This window comes from Varroa destructor, unplaced genomic scaffold (genome assembly GCF_002443255.2).
Source record: "Varroa destructor unplaced genomic scaffold, Vdes_3.0 BEIS01000006.1, whole genome shotgun sequence".
In the NCBI taxonomy this organism is placed as follows: domain Eukaryota; kingdom Metazoa; phylum Arthropoda; class Arachnida; order Mesostigmata; family Varroidae; genus Varroa; species Varroa destructor.
Genome location: NW_019211459.1, coordinates 1718835 through 1737378, shown reverse-complemented (window position 1 = coordinate 1737378; position 18544 = coordinate 1718835). Strand labels below are relative to the sequence as shown.

At 39.5% G+C, this 18544-nt stretch overlaps 1 protein-coding gene and 1 long non-coding RNA gene across 3 annotated transcripts; one reads left to right on the top strand and one right to left on the bottom strand.

Annotated features, from left to right (window-relative positions):
* The first annotated feature begins 6 nt into the window (after positions 1 to 6).
* On the top strand, positions 7 to 1808 carry LOC147754722 (uncharacterized). The gene is made up of 2 exons (XR_015330512.1): positions 7 to 275; positions 906 to 1808. It is a non-coding gene; the product is annotated as an uncharacterized LOC147754722 (long non-coding RNA).
* A 9443-nt stretch (positions 1809 to 11251) lies between these two features.
* scramb1 (phospholipid scramblase 1) lies at positions 11252 to 17953 on the bottom strand. Of its 2 annotated transcripts, none has more exons than XM_022811975.2 (3): positions 17813 to 17953; positions 14897 to 15170; positions 11252 to 14563 (listed from the first exon to the last, which is right to left on the bottom strand). In XM_022811975.2, the coding sequence occupies exons 2-3, from the start codon at positions 15163 to 15165 to the stop codon at positions 13819 to 13821; spliced, it is 1014 nt and encodes a 337-aa protein (XP_022667710.1). In that variant the 5' UTR covers positions 15166 to 15170; positions 17813 to 17953; the 3' UTR covers positions 11252 to 13818. The 2 variants fall into 2 exon arrangements, with proteins under 2 accessions (XP_022667710.1, XP_086849324.1); XM_086993198.1 differs by lacking the exon at positions 17813 to 17953 and adding an exon at positions 17764 to 17785.
* Between the last annotated feature and the right edge of the window lie 591 nt (positions 17954 to 18544).

Sequence of the window (18544 nt, the reverse complement as noted above, 5' to 3'; positions counted from 1 at the left end):
AGAAAATCGTAACGGTTATAATGCAATATGAAGCGATCTCTGAAGTGTTCAAGGCGCCGCGTTGGGCCTGTATTATCATTAACAAAATGACTCTTGTAGTCAAGCTTAATATTGCGGCAACGGAACAGGCGACAAGTGTTTGTGATGGTCACATAAATTACAGATATGTATGTGTGTAAAGGCGTTTTTGTTGGTTGACCTCCCATTCGCAATTTGGCAGTCATAAAATTCACATTATTCGTTTCATTCTAAACATCCAATAAATCGCTGTACAGGTAAGTCCAACAACTGGATGATCGCACGTAATTTCTCATACCAAAGTTTGAAATTTATGTCGATAAGTTAATAGAGTATTATTTAGTATTGATTGTTTAAAGTTCGATGGACGACCGTAAGTTAGGAGAGGCGCAAATGGCCAGCCACATCAACAAAAAACAGGCGTCTATGTGTTGAATGAAAAACGCGATTTCTAGATATTCACCTTTTCGCTACAAATGAATATAGACCGACAAACAAACGTTTGTCGTGTCGGACATAATCCTAATAATAGTATTAGGCAAAATGGACAACTGGGCAGCTAAGGCTGCTGGGTAACATTGCTAACAAAGTAGACGACCACATTTGCAGCTTAAGATAACTATACCGGAACTACATGTGAGACTACCAAAAATTGCTTATCTCTTCGATGACTTACTCCACATTTGCTGTTTTCGTTCACTTGACCCAGTAGTTTTAATTGTTTGCTAAAAACTAGTAGTTTAACTAGAAGCTCCGGCCCTCTCTACCCCTTTAGTTGCTAAACATTTGGGTGCTCCGACGCTAACGATTTACTCTGACGCCATTGCTTTGATTTTTTAAATCCGCCTCCACTCTCAATTGTACTCTTTTTATACTCCTGTTTACAGCAGCTGCGGCATATTCCTGCGTAACCGAAGCTCACTTCTACTAGCAACAGCAGGATTCGTCTCTTATTGTGCGAGGCCACATACACTGGGCGGCAACACTCATCCCAATAGCACAAATCTGCTCAAGCCAGAGACGCTGAAGCAGTTATGACAACGTCGGCTCTTATGCCGTTTGGTCCCTGTGGCACTGAATCCCTTTCGTCGAAGCTGTATTCGAGTAAAGTGAGAATCTACCAACTGTGGTGATGAATTAGGAAACTGGCGCACGCATTAGAAAGCCCTGTCTAGGATAGATATAAACATCTTGGATAATCTGTCCGCTCCTGAAAGCCTGCCAGATCTGTGAGCTGTCAGTGGTTGGCCGATGAGTATGTTGCAACCGACATTAGCCAAGCAAGTGTCCAAATGGTTTTCTATAACTCAATCGAAAATTCTCACGGAACTGCACTATGTTTACATATGTTTAAGATGATTTAATGTGATAAGCTTTGCTAAAGCTTCAGTCGGCTGTATCTAGGCGGCTCGAGAAACAATTAGATCTTCAAGCAGCCATCTCCCGAAACGTTTCCTTTAACGAAAACTAATAAGTGTATATATGCTATAACAAACTGTTGTCCTTCTATGTGGGACGAGCTATTTCGTCGGAGGGTGGGTGGTATGCACGCAGATGTTACCATTTATCGCCAGGAATAGATGCGAGCTACGACAGGACCCATACAAGAACTTGGAGAATCACGAACGTGTCATCATCTAATATTATACTATATTATATCACATGTGAATGAAGGTACATACACATATCTCAGAAAAAATACCATAATAGTAGAAATGGGCTTGACTGATGCTCATTGAAGGTAATAATTAAATATTTAATAAAAATCTGCTAAAAATCTATTGGTGAAAGACATTGTCTGTTCTATCGTTATCCCTTTGCTAATTTGCCTTGATGTTTAGTTTCACGGAATGCGCAATTTCCTTTAAACCAAATATTTCGCTATTACTTATTGGCAGGAGCCTAAAAACAAGAGGGAACCTTGCTAGCTCACTAGAACGGACAGCGAACGAAAACTTCTTACCAATTGAATAGGCAAAATATTCTACTGAGTGTATTCAATTTGGCCTGCAAGTTGGGTCAACTTTTGGACATCACAAGCACGACCACTTACCGGAGCGCCTTTAAAGGGCTGATCAGTCTACCAAAAATGTGGAAATATTCTCTATTCTTTGTACCTGCCATTTATACAAATCTTTCTTTATAGAGAAAATCTTCCGACAAAGGTTACAGGAAGGCAATTAATTGTTTTTGCTTTGCTGTAGCAACAAGGAAATCTATCGTCCTGATTGTGGCATATCTGCACGAATTAGAGTAATTTTTGTCATTCTCTATACAGATTAATAATTGACACTTGTTTGAAAAACCAATATAAAACATACATCATTACGAACAATCGCTGCCTGGTAGTTTGTCTATATTTGGTTCTTCGTGTTTTGTCGAATTGCCGGCAATTGGGACTGTAGCTTCGATGAAATCAATGCTTAATGGTTAAGTTTACCTCCTGCTCAAGTGTTTCGGCTTGACTGCAAGCCGCGATGCAAGTTGTGGGCCAATATATACCAACAGCATGAAACAGAAACGTCACGTGTGAGGACTTTTGGCGCAAGGGCCGCTAACCTATTCAGTTGGTAGTTATCATTGAACCAACGTTGGCATTCTCTGCTTAAAAGTACACCGGCCAACACCATGTCTCTCACATATGAAACCTGTCAGGAACGGCCGTGCAAAAGCATGTAAACATTAGGACCAACTCCCCTATATCGACGTGTGTAATATTTATAGAAATCGCCTCTGCTAGCAATTGAAACTTTCGCCGTCCCGTTAGGCATTGAAGCGTATCAAAAAGCCCTTTGAAAATGTTATCGATAAAAACTACAGCGGCACATATCAAACGTGACACTACAGACACGTGAGGAAAAAAGCGTCAAACCTCAATTTTAGCGGGAGGCTTCTGGACAATGTCATTGCGAATCGGGTACCTTATCCCGCTCACCGCCGTAGCACTCAAGCCGAATGCAGCTATGTAGCATGTACTAGTAAGTGCTTTTTCTGCAGTTTCCAGTAGTATTTGGTAAAATGTCAAGTTGTTTGGCTTCTTGTATCTTATACTATATATAGACGAAACCGTTCTTTGAGCCGCGGAACAAGCGTACTCGAACTTAGAAAACAGTAGGTAAACTGCAAAGCCCTTAGAACCAGTCGATAGGTTCTCTTAATTCATCTTAGTTCATTTTGTGCTGTAAGTTTACACCTCGCACTATGAAAATTCAACCAGAGAGGATTGCTAGCCGGAAACTTTTTCCAAAGCACCACGACAATTTTGTTCAGCCTGTAGCGAACTCTGTACAATATTTCGGCCACAATTTGCTCCTAACCACATAACTCCCGCAGGTGTTGTAGTGACACTAATAATGACGCGTAATATAGAAAACAACAGGGCAATCTATCTAGTTAATAGGAACCGGTAATTGTCCTGTAGCCGCCATCAAAAATCGTCGCTAAATATCGTTTCAGGGAACCGCTGCCAAAGAAGGGCATGCACATTGTCTGTTATAGGATCGTGCGACGCGGGCAATAAAGGATGGAGTCATAAATTTAAATATCAGTTCATACAGGTTGCCTGTCTATAGAACGATTTTTTGCGTGACTTGCTCGTTAAAATTAATACGCTAAAAAAAAATTTAAACCTCTATCTCCCGCATCGTCTTCCGTTCAGTTTTCATCGAAGTTCTGCCCTGTGGCACTTCATTTCAGTCTGACAGATAATACCAAGTTGCAGCATGCGCCATCGGTTACAGTACACTGTGGCCACACTTTCGGAGACCTAACACAATTGTGATTCATGTCGATGAAGTAATAGAACCGAAAATCCAACAGATTTCAGTAGTGTTTAGTCGCTTCCAAATCACGCCTGTCTCTGACGATATTCTTTTACTTGAAATTCTGTCTGGACAGTGACCAGTAATTGTCTACCGTAAACTCCGGGCTGATCTCCTCAGCGGCGCAGGGTCCCTTGTTCAGATTCCGCAGGTCTCATAAGAAAAACTATCCATGCAGCTTTTGTATGCTCCGGATGGAAAAGCTGTCCTGCTATGATGATGATGCGCAATGAATTAAAAATCTACTTATGGGTTTCGGCGAATACATGTTTAAAATCAAATCTATAGTAGTAGTACTAAATAAGTTATCATGCCGATTTAAGGAAAAAACACCGAGGCCTGGCGGCGACTGTTTATAGAACGAAACTAGAACGAAAATGCGCGAACAGTTATAGATATTATAATATTTCTATTAACGCCAGATGGTGCTGGATGCTGCGGATGAAGCATGTACTGAAGCTGCGTCGATTCTCGTGGAAGCTATGGCGGGACCGAAGATGCATGATGTAATTTGCTGGCTCGCTTTCCAGCAGAGGACACCGTATGTCTCCAAGAATTAGTCGAAGTACCCCTGCATACTATTCCATGAAACAATTCAGCTGTACAAAATGTTAATTTTTTTTCAAGTAAATAAAAATTCGATCCAAAAAGGTAACACATTGATCCTGTTAACTTCTAATATTCGCTACCAACCGATTGTGTTCTCCAAAATGCCACACGTACGCAACTACTCCAATGAAAAGCGTAAGACTGATTAAACTGCTTCAGCAACCTTTTGCATAAAGAAGCAATTCATTATTGTGAACTACTATTATGAATTTTGACGCACGACAATGCCGCGATAATGAAGGTGAAAGAAGAAATAGATAGCAACTATGAAACTTACTTTTTAATCCATATTTTAGACCCGTATTAAAAAAAGCAGCTTCTTCGCCTTCTACAAGAGAAACTATTTTCGTCCACCGGAAACGCCCAGTTAAACTTCCACGGAATATACAACAAACAGTTGAACCCTCGCCGCCATGTTCCGCTCCGAAAAGATGACCGATCTCATCCGGGTGTCTGTTCACTTTGGCCACTGCACACACCCGATAGCTTTCCAAAGCCCATCACGTGAATCGTCATTTGTCAAATGTACCAGAATACAAATAGTTCTTTGCATCGGCTATGTGTGAGGAGACCGTTTAAACCTGCGTTTGATCTACAAATTACACTGTGGTACCTATTATTACCACTAAAACGAAATACACGGAACGAAGTTCACAATTGTAGAAAAAGTAAGCTTGCAGTTCAAGCAGCACCTCTATAAACCGGAAATCTACTTCCGTTTCTAGATTTGTCCTATTTTGTGGCCCACCCTGTAGAGTTTAAGGTAATAACGCAATCCGTAAGATGAACGATTTAATGATTCGCTCATAAGTTTCCATGATAAATGAAAATTGGAGAATAAACATTAGATAATATTTACTGGCAGCATCGGCCCACCCTTAGCATAGCACATATTAGCTGGTACCAATTTTGGACACGGCTCGTGGTCGAAGTTAATTTTGAGGCAAAAATTGATTTGGCTCAGGTATCTACTTCCGCTGTACTGAAACACTATTGTAGCAGCCTGTATCACACCCAAACGGCGGTTCTGCCAAGAACTGGCCTAGCCATTCAGTAGCCGTAAATAACGGTAAGAAATTGTTCCTACTGCGTCATCGAGCTGTACGTAAGATATCGATTATAACTAGAAAAGTAAAATTTTCACGACTCACTCCTGGTTTTAACCTCTCACGTTTGTTAGAAGAAAGGTATTGACGATTGGGGAAAATTGAACTAAAGGTACATGTAACTCGTTCTGTACGTTAAGTTTTTTTTTACAAGGACAAGTAATCTTACCAGCGATAATATAAATCTAACCAGCTAATGCTGAATATAATAGCCACCAAAGCAAACGCAAACTACGTTTAGCGAAGCTCAAATTTACAGGATGTGCAAAATTGCCGTATAAGTCAACAACCTATCTTCCAATATGAACGATGAATTTCAGACGAGTGTTGCACAGTATTCATACCAGTGCCAAAGCTGTTACAGTGACTTATGGGATCCTTGATCACACCGACGCCAAATTCAGCATTTCTGAGACCACGACTACGCAATCAAGTTGGACTCGAACTATAAGCAATGTACCTTCGGCACAATTATAGCAAAGCGAAAGCGGCTCAGTACAAAACTGTATAGCGGCTCAAAAATTCCAACTTGTATAGCCTTACTTGTATCAAGCTTGATATTTTAGTGAGTATATCTATGCATACTAGTAGGAGATAGACTGAAGTAATTTGCGCAATAGAACACATAACTAAACTATCAATTAATTAATTCAGTTACTTCACATAGCCACCTGAAGTATAAATCAAAGTGTATATCACGAAAAATTGTGTCAAGCTGAAGCCAACGAACAGAGCACCGGCCATATCAATTAGCTGGAACTTCTTAAATGTCAAATAGAAAAATGGGAGCAATTATATGTCACTAGTAATCTAATTTACATCGAGATACCAACCACGATCCGATACGACGATGCTTTTCAAAATGCGCAAATTGTTATCGTTTACCATAGCTTTCAACTCAGTTTGTGAGGTAAGTTAATGTGCAAAGTATGAAAATTCGGTCGAGCAACCGTATCTGAAAATTCAAACAGCGTACTTCAAGGGATTTGCTTGCTGCTTTAACACGATTGGAATAATAAAGGGTTAGTTACCTCGATGTGTCCCTCCTAATGGTTCTTTCCTTCGCTTCGATTATACGCTACAGCCCGACATTGGCTAACAGTATCGTGGGGTTCTGAGCTGCTAATCCTCTTCAGACACGTGGTAAGGCCTGGCGTGTGCCTAAATCGACAGTTTGAATTAACTTAATCGAGCAAATGCGGATAGTTGAACTAATATATTTCCATTATGGCGGTGCCGTGCCGTGCCCTATTGGAACGGGAGATTCAAAACCGCTATCTCTGTCACCATAGACCACCTCTTTGCCGTGCACGCTACTACCCTTTCAGAGAGCAAGGAGGCTTCCTACAAAAGGGAATGATGATAGGGAGACAATTATTTGTTACAACTAGAAACTGCGGTAAACGTATTTAATGTGCCGATATAAAACGGCGCTAAGTGGCTTGTTTGTGCAACAATTACTTTCCAAAATTATAGGCATACATTATCCAATGTGTGCGTAAAGCATAAAATGGAATTCCGTGGAGCAATGCACTCCATATAAAAATAAAGTATCTCCAGCAGCTTTAGTACTCTTTTCCAAAAAATCCTCTGGACCTCGATAATTAAATCAATATTATATTGTATGGGGTAGAGCACATGTATTGTTCGAAACCATAAACACGGTGCCACCTACTCCGTCTTATAGCCTAAAGCGTACCCATGGAACCCAAATGACCCCACGATAAGCAAAAAGCAGTAAATAATACTGTTCAAAATAAATTGACGTTTCCGCCGTTTGGTTACGACGTCTCAGTGGGAAGTAAGCAGCCATATCTCTGATATTGACATAGAAAATTGGCTATAATCTCATATATCTATTTATTATTGTTAATTTTTGATGCCTCGTGCACGACGAATCCCGTGAACCATAAATATACATTTAAGCGCTAAACGAGATTGAGGCAAAAATACTTATTATATTAATAACAATACACTTTACAACTTTTTCTCTGTAGTTTCGAAAATAAACTGGTGAGCTTCTTTCTAATTTTTATACGATAATAGCAGTACACAAGTATCACAGGTTCTCCAGTTTGGCGATTGGCGTTGATCAATCGAGGTCTGAACTAGTTTATAGTCTCCTGTCACTTTAGCTCGGATCGCGCCAAAGTGGGTTTTTTTCCTAATTATGATATATGTGTATCTTTGCTACAGACCGGATCGGATCCTCAGAGTTCTCTAATATTTATTGTCCTCAGAAACTACGTGAGAGCTCTTCCTAATGATTTTGCGCTGTTGTCGACCATGAATTTGTTTATTGGTTCCTATACACTCACATATTATATGTGAATAATTTTCCCATAGAGAATATTTACGCCGCGGCAGGCATCATAAACACGACACCCGGCGGCGTTTCCACTCAAAGCTCCTGAAGGCGGCATGAAAGACAGCATGACGCGCAGCGGAATCCCGCGTACAGATGTACCACTTCTCTGCCACTGTATATTTATACTAAAATTTGCGACGTACACCACAATACAGGCAAATAAACCAATTGCTATTTTTTTCAGTAATATCAATTTCTAACTTGTTAATGCCACAACTTGTTACTAGTCTTGCAACCACTGATCACTCAATATCTTGTTCGATAATAAACTGGTCGACTTGTATCAAATGATAGAGGCCCGATACATTACGATATTGGCTTCGGTCAGTCCTTTGAAAAAATGCTTCTCCGATTTTCATTTGAATTGGGTTTTCGTCTCTCTTTCTCCATCGGCCCCAGATGGTGTCCTCCTTTTTTATTATTCCTGCATCTTTCTCGGCCCTGTGCCTCGCTTTTTTTCTTTAATGGCTTTTAATTATTAATAATAACCAATAAGGGGACTAATAATTAACTGCACAGATTAGTGAATATGTGGTGACAAAAGACAGTTCGCAAACATTTTAGCATTCGCAACACAGTTACTGTCGAATGTTTGCTTTTAGAGCGACGAATCTTCCCTAGCAGAGCTTCCATGTTTCGGTAGCTACATTCCTGTTGGGCATGTTGCGGCATCGAGGTTAGCGTTTGTTCTAATGAAATACAGAGCTAGTAAAGGTACATCTTGCTACCTCACAACATGGTCATTGCTCTATACATTCACAGTTGTACCTCACAGTCCTTCATACAGAGCGCATCCTGATAAGGTCCTCATGGTACCCGAGCCCTTTCTCGGGCTGGGGAAAGTTGTCTAAGATCCTTTTGGTGAGTTACGAAAAATTATATTTTCAAACGATGCTTGAACCATAAAATCGTATTCAATCTCTTGCAAATCCGATAGAGGTTATGTGGCTAATAGCTTATCAGTCCACATAGAGCCAGAGATATTAAGACTTCAAAACTTTTTTTGATATACATATATGCTTTCCTAGCCTAAATAACTAAGTGATATAAATTGTTTGCCCAACGACATCGCCAATAGAGGCCGGTAGAATATCAGACCTCGATCGTCTTACTACTCGGAGATTTGGTGACGAAGCCCATGCTTGAGCAAACTAGCTAGAGTAGCAGATATTACTAGCTTATCAAAGTTGATCAACAATTCACAAATTTGCCGTACGGTAACACGGTATGACGCAGTCGCAAATGGCAGATTCTAGTTCGTGAGTGTCAGGGGTGCCAAAGTCCAAATGGTGTTGACCCTTCACAATGTGATGACGGCAACGAGGTTTGCAGATATGATCGACATCGGAGTGCCCATCAAGTTCTGTGGAATTTATACCCGAAATTTGTTCTCCTATAGTTAATGCGAGACAAAATACAAAAAAAGGCACATCATCAGTTGAGAAACAAGCTGCGGCCGATAAAATACCGCAATCGAACTTGAATTCGTTCATTATTCAATTTTGATTAACAAAAATACAAAACTATCAAAATATCAAATTTACAACATATAAGTTTCATTCAAATAATTTATGCACAAGACATATTTGGATTATTTTCGACTAGTTATTATTTTCGAGCGCAAGTTAAAATGCGGGCTAAATCTTGCATTTGCGCCTTTACCCTCTTGCAGTTGGTAACATTAAGTTGCACTTTGAAGCCCTTCCTTAAGAGTAAGTCCTACATGTCGATAGCAGTAGCTCCTTGGACTCTTCTTGTAGTGGTATCCTTAGAGCTTCACGCAGTCTTGGGCTTTATGACTCGGTGCAGAGATCTTGTTAAAACGACGCTGCTCAACAAAACTTCACTCACGTCTCATGGATCTCAAACGCTAAGGACGTGGGAAAATTTCCTAAGTAGGTTCTGGCGAACAATGGATTGCTTACCACATGGCATACGCTGACTTTTACTAGGTTCATTTTGTTTATTAAAGTGCCTACTCAACAAAAATCTCAAGGGGGACCGACCACATAGCTTAAGAACTGACACGGCGAAAGGACCTCTTTGATACAATCGAATGAGCCGATCATGAAAGTGAAACTGTTTGATATAGTTTTCTAGGAAAATGATGTTGCTAGTAGTATGTAAACCGCGTTTGTCTAGACGACATCTTCAATAATGTCAAAAAAAAAAACCTTATTTAGGTGTCACAGAGGTATGCCAATAAACCATGTAGTTTTATCAAAGCTTATTTTACTAGGTTACCGCAAAGGGCATTTAGATCAAACTATTTTTCTAATACGAAAATACTTGACACCTGTAGCTTTTTCCCAAACGAATACAACACGACGAAATCCTATCGTGACCATTCCAGCACAAAACGAAAGCCGTCTATGCTCAAGCCTAGACAATCTAGAACCTAGAAAGAAGTTGAGTTCTGCTGTCTGGTCGAACTTACATAGTCAGGTTGGTGTTCTGACCAAGCAGGTTTCTCGACCTAGACACGTTTCTTTTCCAAATGCAACTCAGCCGTTCAAAACAATCCCTAGCGGTAGCATCGGGTGCAAGATGGAAATATGTATTTAGTAGCTCACCGGCAAAAAAAAAAGACAAATCCATTTAACTGAGACGGAAACACGTATTCAGCATCTCACCAGCAAAAAAAAGATAAATCCATTTAAGTTTGAATCACGATAGAATATAAGCTATGTATAATGTTTACTCTTTCAGTTTTAATTCGGATTTTGCTCTATCGCACCTCGTCAAAGGCCTACTGTTAGAGATACGACAAGTAAAGGCTATACAGTGTAGGAGAACTGGAAGCTGATTTCGATAAGGCCAAACATAAATGGGCTTACTAGCGATATCAATGAATTTATGCTTAGAAGAGAAGTAGTTACCGATTAGAACTATGAACCTACTTTCTTCACCTAAAAACTTACGTATAGTACGTCTCCTTCTGTCTTTACCAACACAAATGTACTTTTATCTAGCTCGATACGTAAAATAATTTTTATAATGGGTTAGACGAAATACCATTAAAAATATTTCTTACATACCCGCATATGTACCATATTGATTCTTTGGCAATTCTACTGCGCTATTTCGGCGTTGGATTTTTCTCTCAAATTTTGCATTGAACTTTTTTAAAATTTATACGAACATTTTTGAGTTTTCAACCGCAATTTTGCGATTTCATAAAAAACTCGATAAATGTATTTGGCCTCAAAGTATTAGTTAGCACGTTCACAATATTCGGAACATATGTTATACCTTGCCATTGTGGTCGTTGACCATTTATATTCTTCAGCTAGTTAGTAAAGAAAACTACTACGAAACATTACTCACGATTCATTTCTCGATAATTCGGTTTATTCAAGCTTTTTTTCGGTTTATTTAGACTTCCTTCAATTACATTATCATCATAACCAGCATAGTTATGGTATTGTGGCTTGAGGCTGTAATCAAAATAAACGCATATTCTTCAGCAGTCAGGTAATTAAAGGAACGCCAAACAAGTTTACCAGAGTCTACCATGTGTGGTAAATGTACGATTGTTCATTACTGTGTATAATACAGATAGCTGCGTACATCGGCTATATATAAATTCGATGTACACAGACTAACCCTAAGGTGAAATTATCAGATTCGTCTGATGACATATTAAGCACAATCGATGCTCACCCATTATCGAACACCCCATGCATTATTCAATAAATAAATAAAAATTTTATGGACCTTACCTTTTTATCTACTCCACTTAATTATATTTTACAGGATGACAACGTTATATTAGGATTATTTCAATTTCGTCTATTCATACATAAACTATATCTAAATGTGAGCAGATATTTGGATAAAGTGTTTGAAGAAGCCTGTGTTATTAGGAAGATTCGTATTGGACACGTTGAGGTATATATAAACCTCGTCGTATATATTAAGTAATTTCGTCTTTATAAGATAAACTGTCGAGTTCACATAACGAAAAGGGTTTGCCGCTCCGGTAGGGTCCGACACAAAAACATTTGCTATTGGCTGATTTAGGTTCATAACCTTAAGAGAAATCTTCAGCCTCCGCATAATAAGTCTGCTGCTTTGTTCGAGACAAGATAGGCTTTTTTTTCTGGTGCCACACATAATCTATGAACGCACCTCCTAGAACCTATGCTAAGATATCGCTGCCACCGTATTGATTAAATTATAAACAAACACCGACTTAGTAGTACAAACGAGTCAATCGAATAGATGTATATGAAATTATACATGAAATATAAAGGAAATTTTGTGGAAAAAGCCGCGATGCATTGTCTGATATGTTTTGATATGTGTTACCCTCGTACGCTGTGATACTCTGTCGAAAGACTTGCCATGTGTGCCAGTCTGAAAGGTAACACTAACCTAAGAGAAAGAATAATTCTTTTTTTTTTTTTATACCGACGGAATAATTTTGCTCGTCTGTACTATAGATTGCCACAAAGTGCACGACATTAAGATTCACCCCTTAACAATATCGTGATATACAATACATGTTAGAGTACAACACAGAAACAAATCGAAAACAAGATGCTCTTCCCATTCTAAATTTAATTAGCTACAATGAGATATTCCGCGATATCATTGTTATGAAGGATCACATGCGCACGTACTCATATACATACAAGCGCATAAATGGACAGCGGTAACCGCGACTCGAAGAGCTTAACGGCGGTCCTTTGTGTCGGGAAATCGTCCCTTGCCATCCATCTACTGCTCGACGCATAGGAGTGGTTCCCTTAAAACACCTTAAAACGGAATTCGCACCACAGTAAGATGCCATAGATGTTATAGTATAGCAAGATACTACGGATTCAAGACAGGATCCGTAGTATCTTATTTTCTTACGTACACCAGCAGTGTCAATAAATCTGTACTGTTGTACTTGATGAAAGACGGCACATACGACATATCTTCATGCAATTTTTGGTCAGTGTATAAATATAATTTTAGATTTTTGAGTAATAAATAGAGTTGTTTTATCGACTGGCTACTAGGCAGCACTTGTCGAAGGAACTACCTGTGCTTAAGTAGTCACTTCTCTTTCTAAGGCATAAGTTGAATTTCCCTGCCCGTAGACCATTTACCGAATCGAACAAATGAAATACAGCAATGCTTATCTCGCTGATTCCTATTAGACATTAAATAGGATTTTAATTGTCTACATATCTCGCGTCGTAACATTTTCAATGTGTCTGTGTATTTATATGCCCATTATCTCAACGCTCAAAGTTACTAGATCCATTCGCAGCGTGACCGGGCAGACCTTACGTTTAGCTGGTTATGTTATTAAACACGACTCATAAATGATAACATCATCTACTCGAATGAAGATTATGCTATTATCGTTCGAAGTAGCCAGCTACTAGCTGACCTTCGGTCCAATGACTGAAAATGGTGACAAACTCATAATATTGAAGTCTTTTCGATTGCACAGCAAGCTTGAGAATGCCACCTACGCAGAGATAAATGTCACACTTAACCTAGCCATAACATCATCTTCTCCTGTTATCCCTTATTCCTACTATTTCACATATTCATACACCTTCATTTCAATGTTCCTGCCGTGTACGCTTTTCAATCAAATTGTAATAGTTTAACATTACCAATATTCTGTATTGGTCTTTTTGTGTCTGGTTGTTGGTTTGTTTGCCGCTACTTCTACGCTTGTACACATCCACAAGTAAATATGGTCTCTGCATCGTTGAAAACAGAAGACGGAATCTTAGTACATTTTAATTTCAGCTGCGGTTTGTGTATAATAACAGTCGCAGTATGTTTTTCTTTCTACTCATTTATCTAAAAGAAAGTTGATTTAGTCTATTTCAGATTCTCGGCTCGAAAAAACCTTATCTAATGGGAATTTTACCCAATTCAAATGAAGTTAATCAAACATTCCAGGTCGGTCTTCCTCCTTGTTATTCGATTTTTCAAAGAACATGAAGTCGATTAGAAAAGCGGCTGCCATTAATGATGCCTTGACGTGGACATGCAAATCGAGAGGGAACGAGATACCAAAGTTGTCTGAATCAGTGAATGCTTCGCGTAACAGGCCTGACCACTGCTTCGAGATTTTACCGACATTTTGGCCCGTCTGCGCTGAAATCACCTCGAATTCGACGTCGCCACAAATACTAGCTGTGCATAGTGGTCCTTCGATGCGAAAGATAACGTTGTCTTGGGCGTCACGGACAGTAAATTTTGGGAAAAGGATAGACCATTCCTGTCTGACGGATCCAATCACGATGCCTGGAGGTGCCTGTACCTCGATCTCCTGAAGGAAACACGGACAGAAACATGACGTGCAGCGGAGAGGCCGGTACAGATGCATTACCTCATTACCCTGTAGATTTTTAATTTTCATGTCGAAACTGCGGACTGATCCACAGATCATTCGAGTACAGCAGTCGTTCTTTTCCGTAGCTTCATAGACTTTTTGGCCCATCGAGTTCTTAATCGAATATTTGTTGTTCGTCTCAAAACCAACAACTGCTTCAAGCAGTTCAACCTTTTGTTTGATAATCAATTGGTCTACGGCTGTCAGATACTCAAGGCCAGGAGGAACGCCTGACATACTTCCCGGAATCATGGGTCCAGGCTGTTGCACGACCGGAGCTGGGAGCACGAATCTGCAACGCAAAACGCAAAAATATAAACGTTTGACTGGCATTTATACTAGGCAACCTCATAACTGCTATTTGGGTTAAACGAAAGTGTGCGCACCTTGCATACTATGATATAAGTTGGGCAGGTACAAGATGTACAATAGAAAGACTGCTGTAGTACTGTGTCTGAAATGAAAGTTGTGTATTTTTAACGGGCCGTGGAACTTAATTTTGTTGTACATACATTAATCGCTTTTCACCAAACAATTTGTCAGTTGTCACCGTTGATACGGCCTCAAAAAAGTTAAAGCTGTCGGTATTGTGTAGGTGAACGCTCAGTCATCGATCTTTACTTACCCTGGTTGCACAGGTGAAGAATATCCGGGTCCAACCGAAGATGGAGGATATGTAACTGGACCCTGTTGGTAAGGGGAGTATCCTGGAGCAGAACCTCCTGGTAGCGGATACGGCATACCTTGAGACGGTGGATAATTTGGCCCACCCTGTGGGGCTGAGTATGGGAGTGGTGCAGGGCCGCTCGGCTCTGGGTAAGGCGGCGCTGTTTCTTGTGGCGGAGCTCCGGGTTGAGGGTACCCGGCTCCACTCACGTATTGATTGTAACTCATAATGTCTGAAAGGAAGTAACAAAAATAACGAAATATTAGCTAATAAGCCTACGAGGTAGTTAAATTAAAACTTAAAAATTAGGAAGTCCATGGCTATATATTTGAAATTGAATTGATTGAAGGCTGCTTACTTTATATTCTTTTTTTTTTTTATATATAAGCTTTTATAGAAGATAGTAGGTAGCAGTAGCGGGTATTAGGATACTATATTCAACAGCTGTGTAAACAACTAAGGATTGCTTCAAATATTCACTTTTTTGTATAGCAGCTATAAAACTCATCGTTTCTAAAGTATATCAAAATCATTTTACCGCGTGTTACGTTTTTGAAACGTGAAAGCTGCGCTACGTGATAAAAGTACGTTTTGGCATCTGCCAACCTAATGTAAGATAATTTAATAACTAATTATCCTTAAAAATTACTTCGTTCTAGACAGTAGGTGTCCGTCCACTGCTACTGTTTCATGCTCACGGAACTCTTATATTATTCGATTTTATATTATCGAGATGCGTTCTACTTTGTGTCGGTATCACTCGATCGATCTATGGTAAAAGAAGCAACTGGCAAAAAGTTCCCCTGATAACTCATTCTTTGATATGTACCTATAGTGCTTATGTTTTTACTGTTATATCAACCAATACGAGGGAAACAATTACTTAACATGAAGGCCAATATTTCAATACTGTCTGTAACAAAGGTGGTAAAAAGAGAAGATAGCGATTTTCACGATAAAGAATTAATAAACTCTTGGACGGCACCTCCATTGCCTGTCAACAGACTCTGGAGCTCTGTTTACTCAACTTTGTCCTATTTTGCAATACACGTCCAGTAAAGGAATTTCAAATGTAATATGTAAAAGAGCTATCGCTAGTTGGTGCTGTTAGGAAGCTTTTTCTGTCGACTCTCAGTTCGGTCGATGTGAAGAGCTTACTTAAGACTATGACAATATGCTTATTAAAAATCATTTGTCGTGTAAAGCTACGTATTACTCATATCGCTACATCCAACGCGGAAACAGTTAATATAAATATTTGCTTTAATAACAAGACGCCAGCCCGCAAGGCATCAGGCGACAGTTGGAGGATTAGTGCAACTACCCGTGTATATATATATATATATATATATATATATATAGGTCGTGGTTATGGTTAAGACGCTGCAGTCTGTTGCTCTGCAGGCAACAGATTGAGCTCTGTCCATACAGCATCTGAGCTGCATGCTTTGCTAGATACGTTATTCCGTTTAATGTTGCGGCATGTGAGAGTACTTAGAGAAAATTGTTGTATCCCATACAATTCTACTCTCCACGCACGCACGAAATACACAAGTACCGTCAGCTTCTAGTGGCCTTTAGAATAAAACTGTTAGTATATATTAATAAGCAATTAGCCAATGTGTATGTAACGTGAATTTATTATATCACCGTCTAGTGCGCCGTCAAATTTTTCGAATTATAATGATTTTTCTGGAAACTTAAGTAAGCGATTGCTCAGCTAGCTCATTTCATCTTTAATGAACGTATCATGTGCACAGAAATTCCAGAGCCAAGCACCTTGCCTCGCCTGTGATAATCATTCAACACTGAGCAAGCGGTTCATTACCGAAAACCTGTTCCTTTTACAAAATTAATGTTCCACATGTTAGCTGAGTTAGTCGGGGACTAACTATTTTGTAATGTATTGCCGCAGGCATGTATGCCCAAGACAGGTTTACCACTTGGAATCCATATTCCCAGAAATCAGCCGAAATGACCCAAATAACAAAAATAGTCATTCTGATTTTTTTTGAGTTACATTTTGTGACTAGCGTAAATGCCCCGCACACTTGTTCAGTCACGCGTATCATTTTTTTCTACAGCTAGTAGGTATACAATTGAAAATTAACATTTCGGCTAACTACACACAATATGGCGTGAAACATTTCAGAAACGTGCGCGTGTTTGGTACACATCCCCAATTTATCAGTAACTGGTCATGATAAACTATACTGATCGCAAAACCAAGCAAATAGATCACTACGTTCGTGCACTGTATCCTCGAAGCTAGAAATAACGAAAGAAGTAAAATGAAAAAACATCAAATATATATTTATAGTACTTGTATATTTATAGTATAGTATTGCAAAATGGACGATAGGTCGCACAGTAAAAACATTGGCTCTGTCAAAGATGCTTTCTTACTGCTATTCGTAGACCCTTTTTGAAGATTTCTATAAATAAAACAAAAGCCAATTTCTTATACACAAGTGAAGCCGTTTTGACGCTCGTATCGATCAGCATGAGAGTATAACATTTTAAATGGTCTCATTCTTTATATTCCCAAATCACGGACAACATGCAGGTATTTAGGCTTATTATTAGCATAAACATTTACTTTAAACCTCTAGGTTCCAAGTAAGGAAAACTAGCTCCTAAATTAGAATTTTCAAGTTCGTACAACATTGATGCCTCAGTGTTGTCGAGTCTCATCGTTGGTCTGCATTGATATAAATATAATTTAATTGTAAAGACCTTTCTTGAAAACTCTTTCATTTTGCGGAGCATTTGCGGCATTCTCACTTATTGACATTGCTGGGATGTGCTGTAGCTATATTTCTTACCACTTGGGCTATTTCGGCGTAGGTTATGATGGCCTAAATCACCACTTACCAGCGTTTACTTCACAGCAGTTTTGCTTCGTAGCTGGACGTAGAGACCTTCCAGTACCAGGGCCCTTACGACCTGCCAGTTATCAAAAGGCCTTTTATGTGATCACTCTACCTAAATTTACAGCAGGCCGGTGAACGGTGATAAATGAAGGCTTATATTGATATCCTTACGACACGCATTCGAAACACTGACAATTGCACACTTTCTTTCGGAAGTTCAAATGCGTCACTGGCTTACTCCATAGCTGCTCGGAATAATAATATCACACTTTTAGCACTGCGTGTCATACACCAGATGTTATCTAATCAACGTTGTTCAAGATCCTGTTTCGTCCAGCGAGTGTTTCCGCTAATAACTATATTCAAAACACGCACATGATAGTAGAAATATTGGATAGTATGCCAATATGCAGATCTAGTGCCGCCGTTCGTTCGGTTCCGCTGTTGTACATATGTACGTGCCTATATTGGCTGCGTTTTTCGATGCTGTAGTTATTGCAGTCCCCGTCACAACTGACTCGCTTTTGAATGAAGCGTGGCTCCGCCTGTCTCGAGGCCTTTGTTCGGGCGCGAAACAGTGGTCTGACCGTTTAAGCCACTTGCTTTGTACCATGTAACATCATGAGCTCTGACACTGCTGTCGTTTCTCGGCTACCTTCTTTCATCTCTTGTTTTCTTCTTGTTCTGCCCTCTCAGACCCGATGACGACTACAGACGTGTATGTATCTACTAT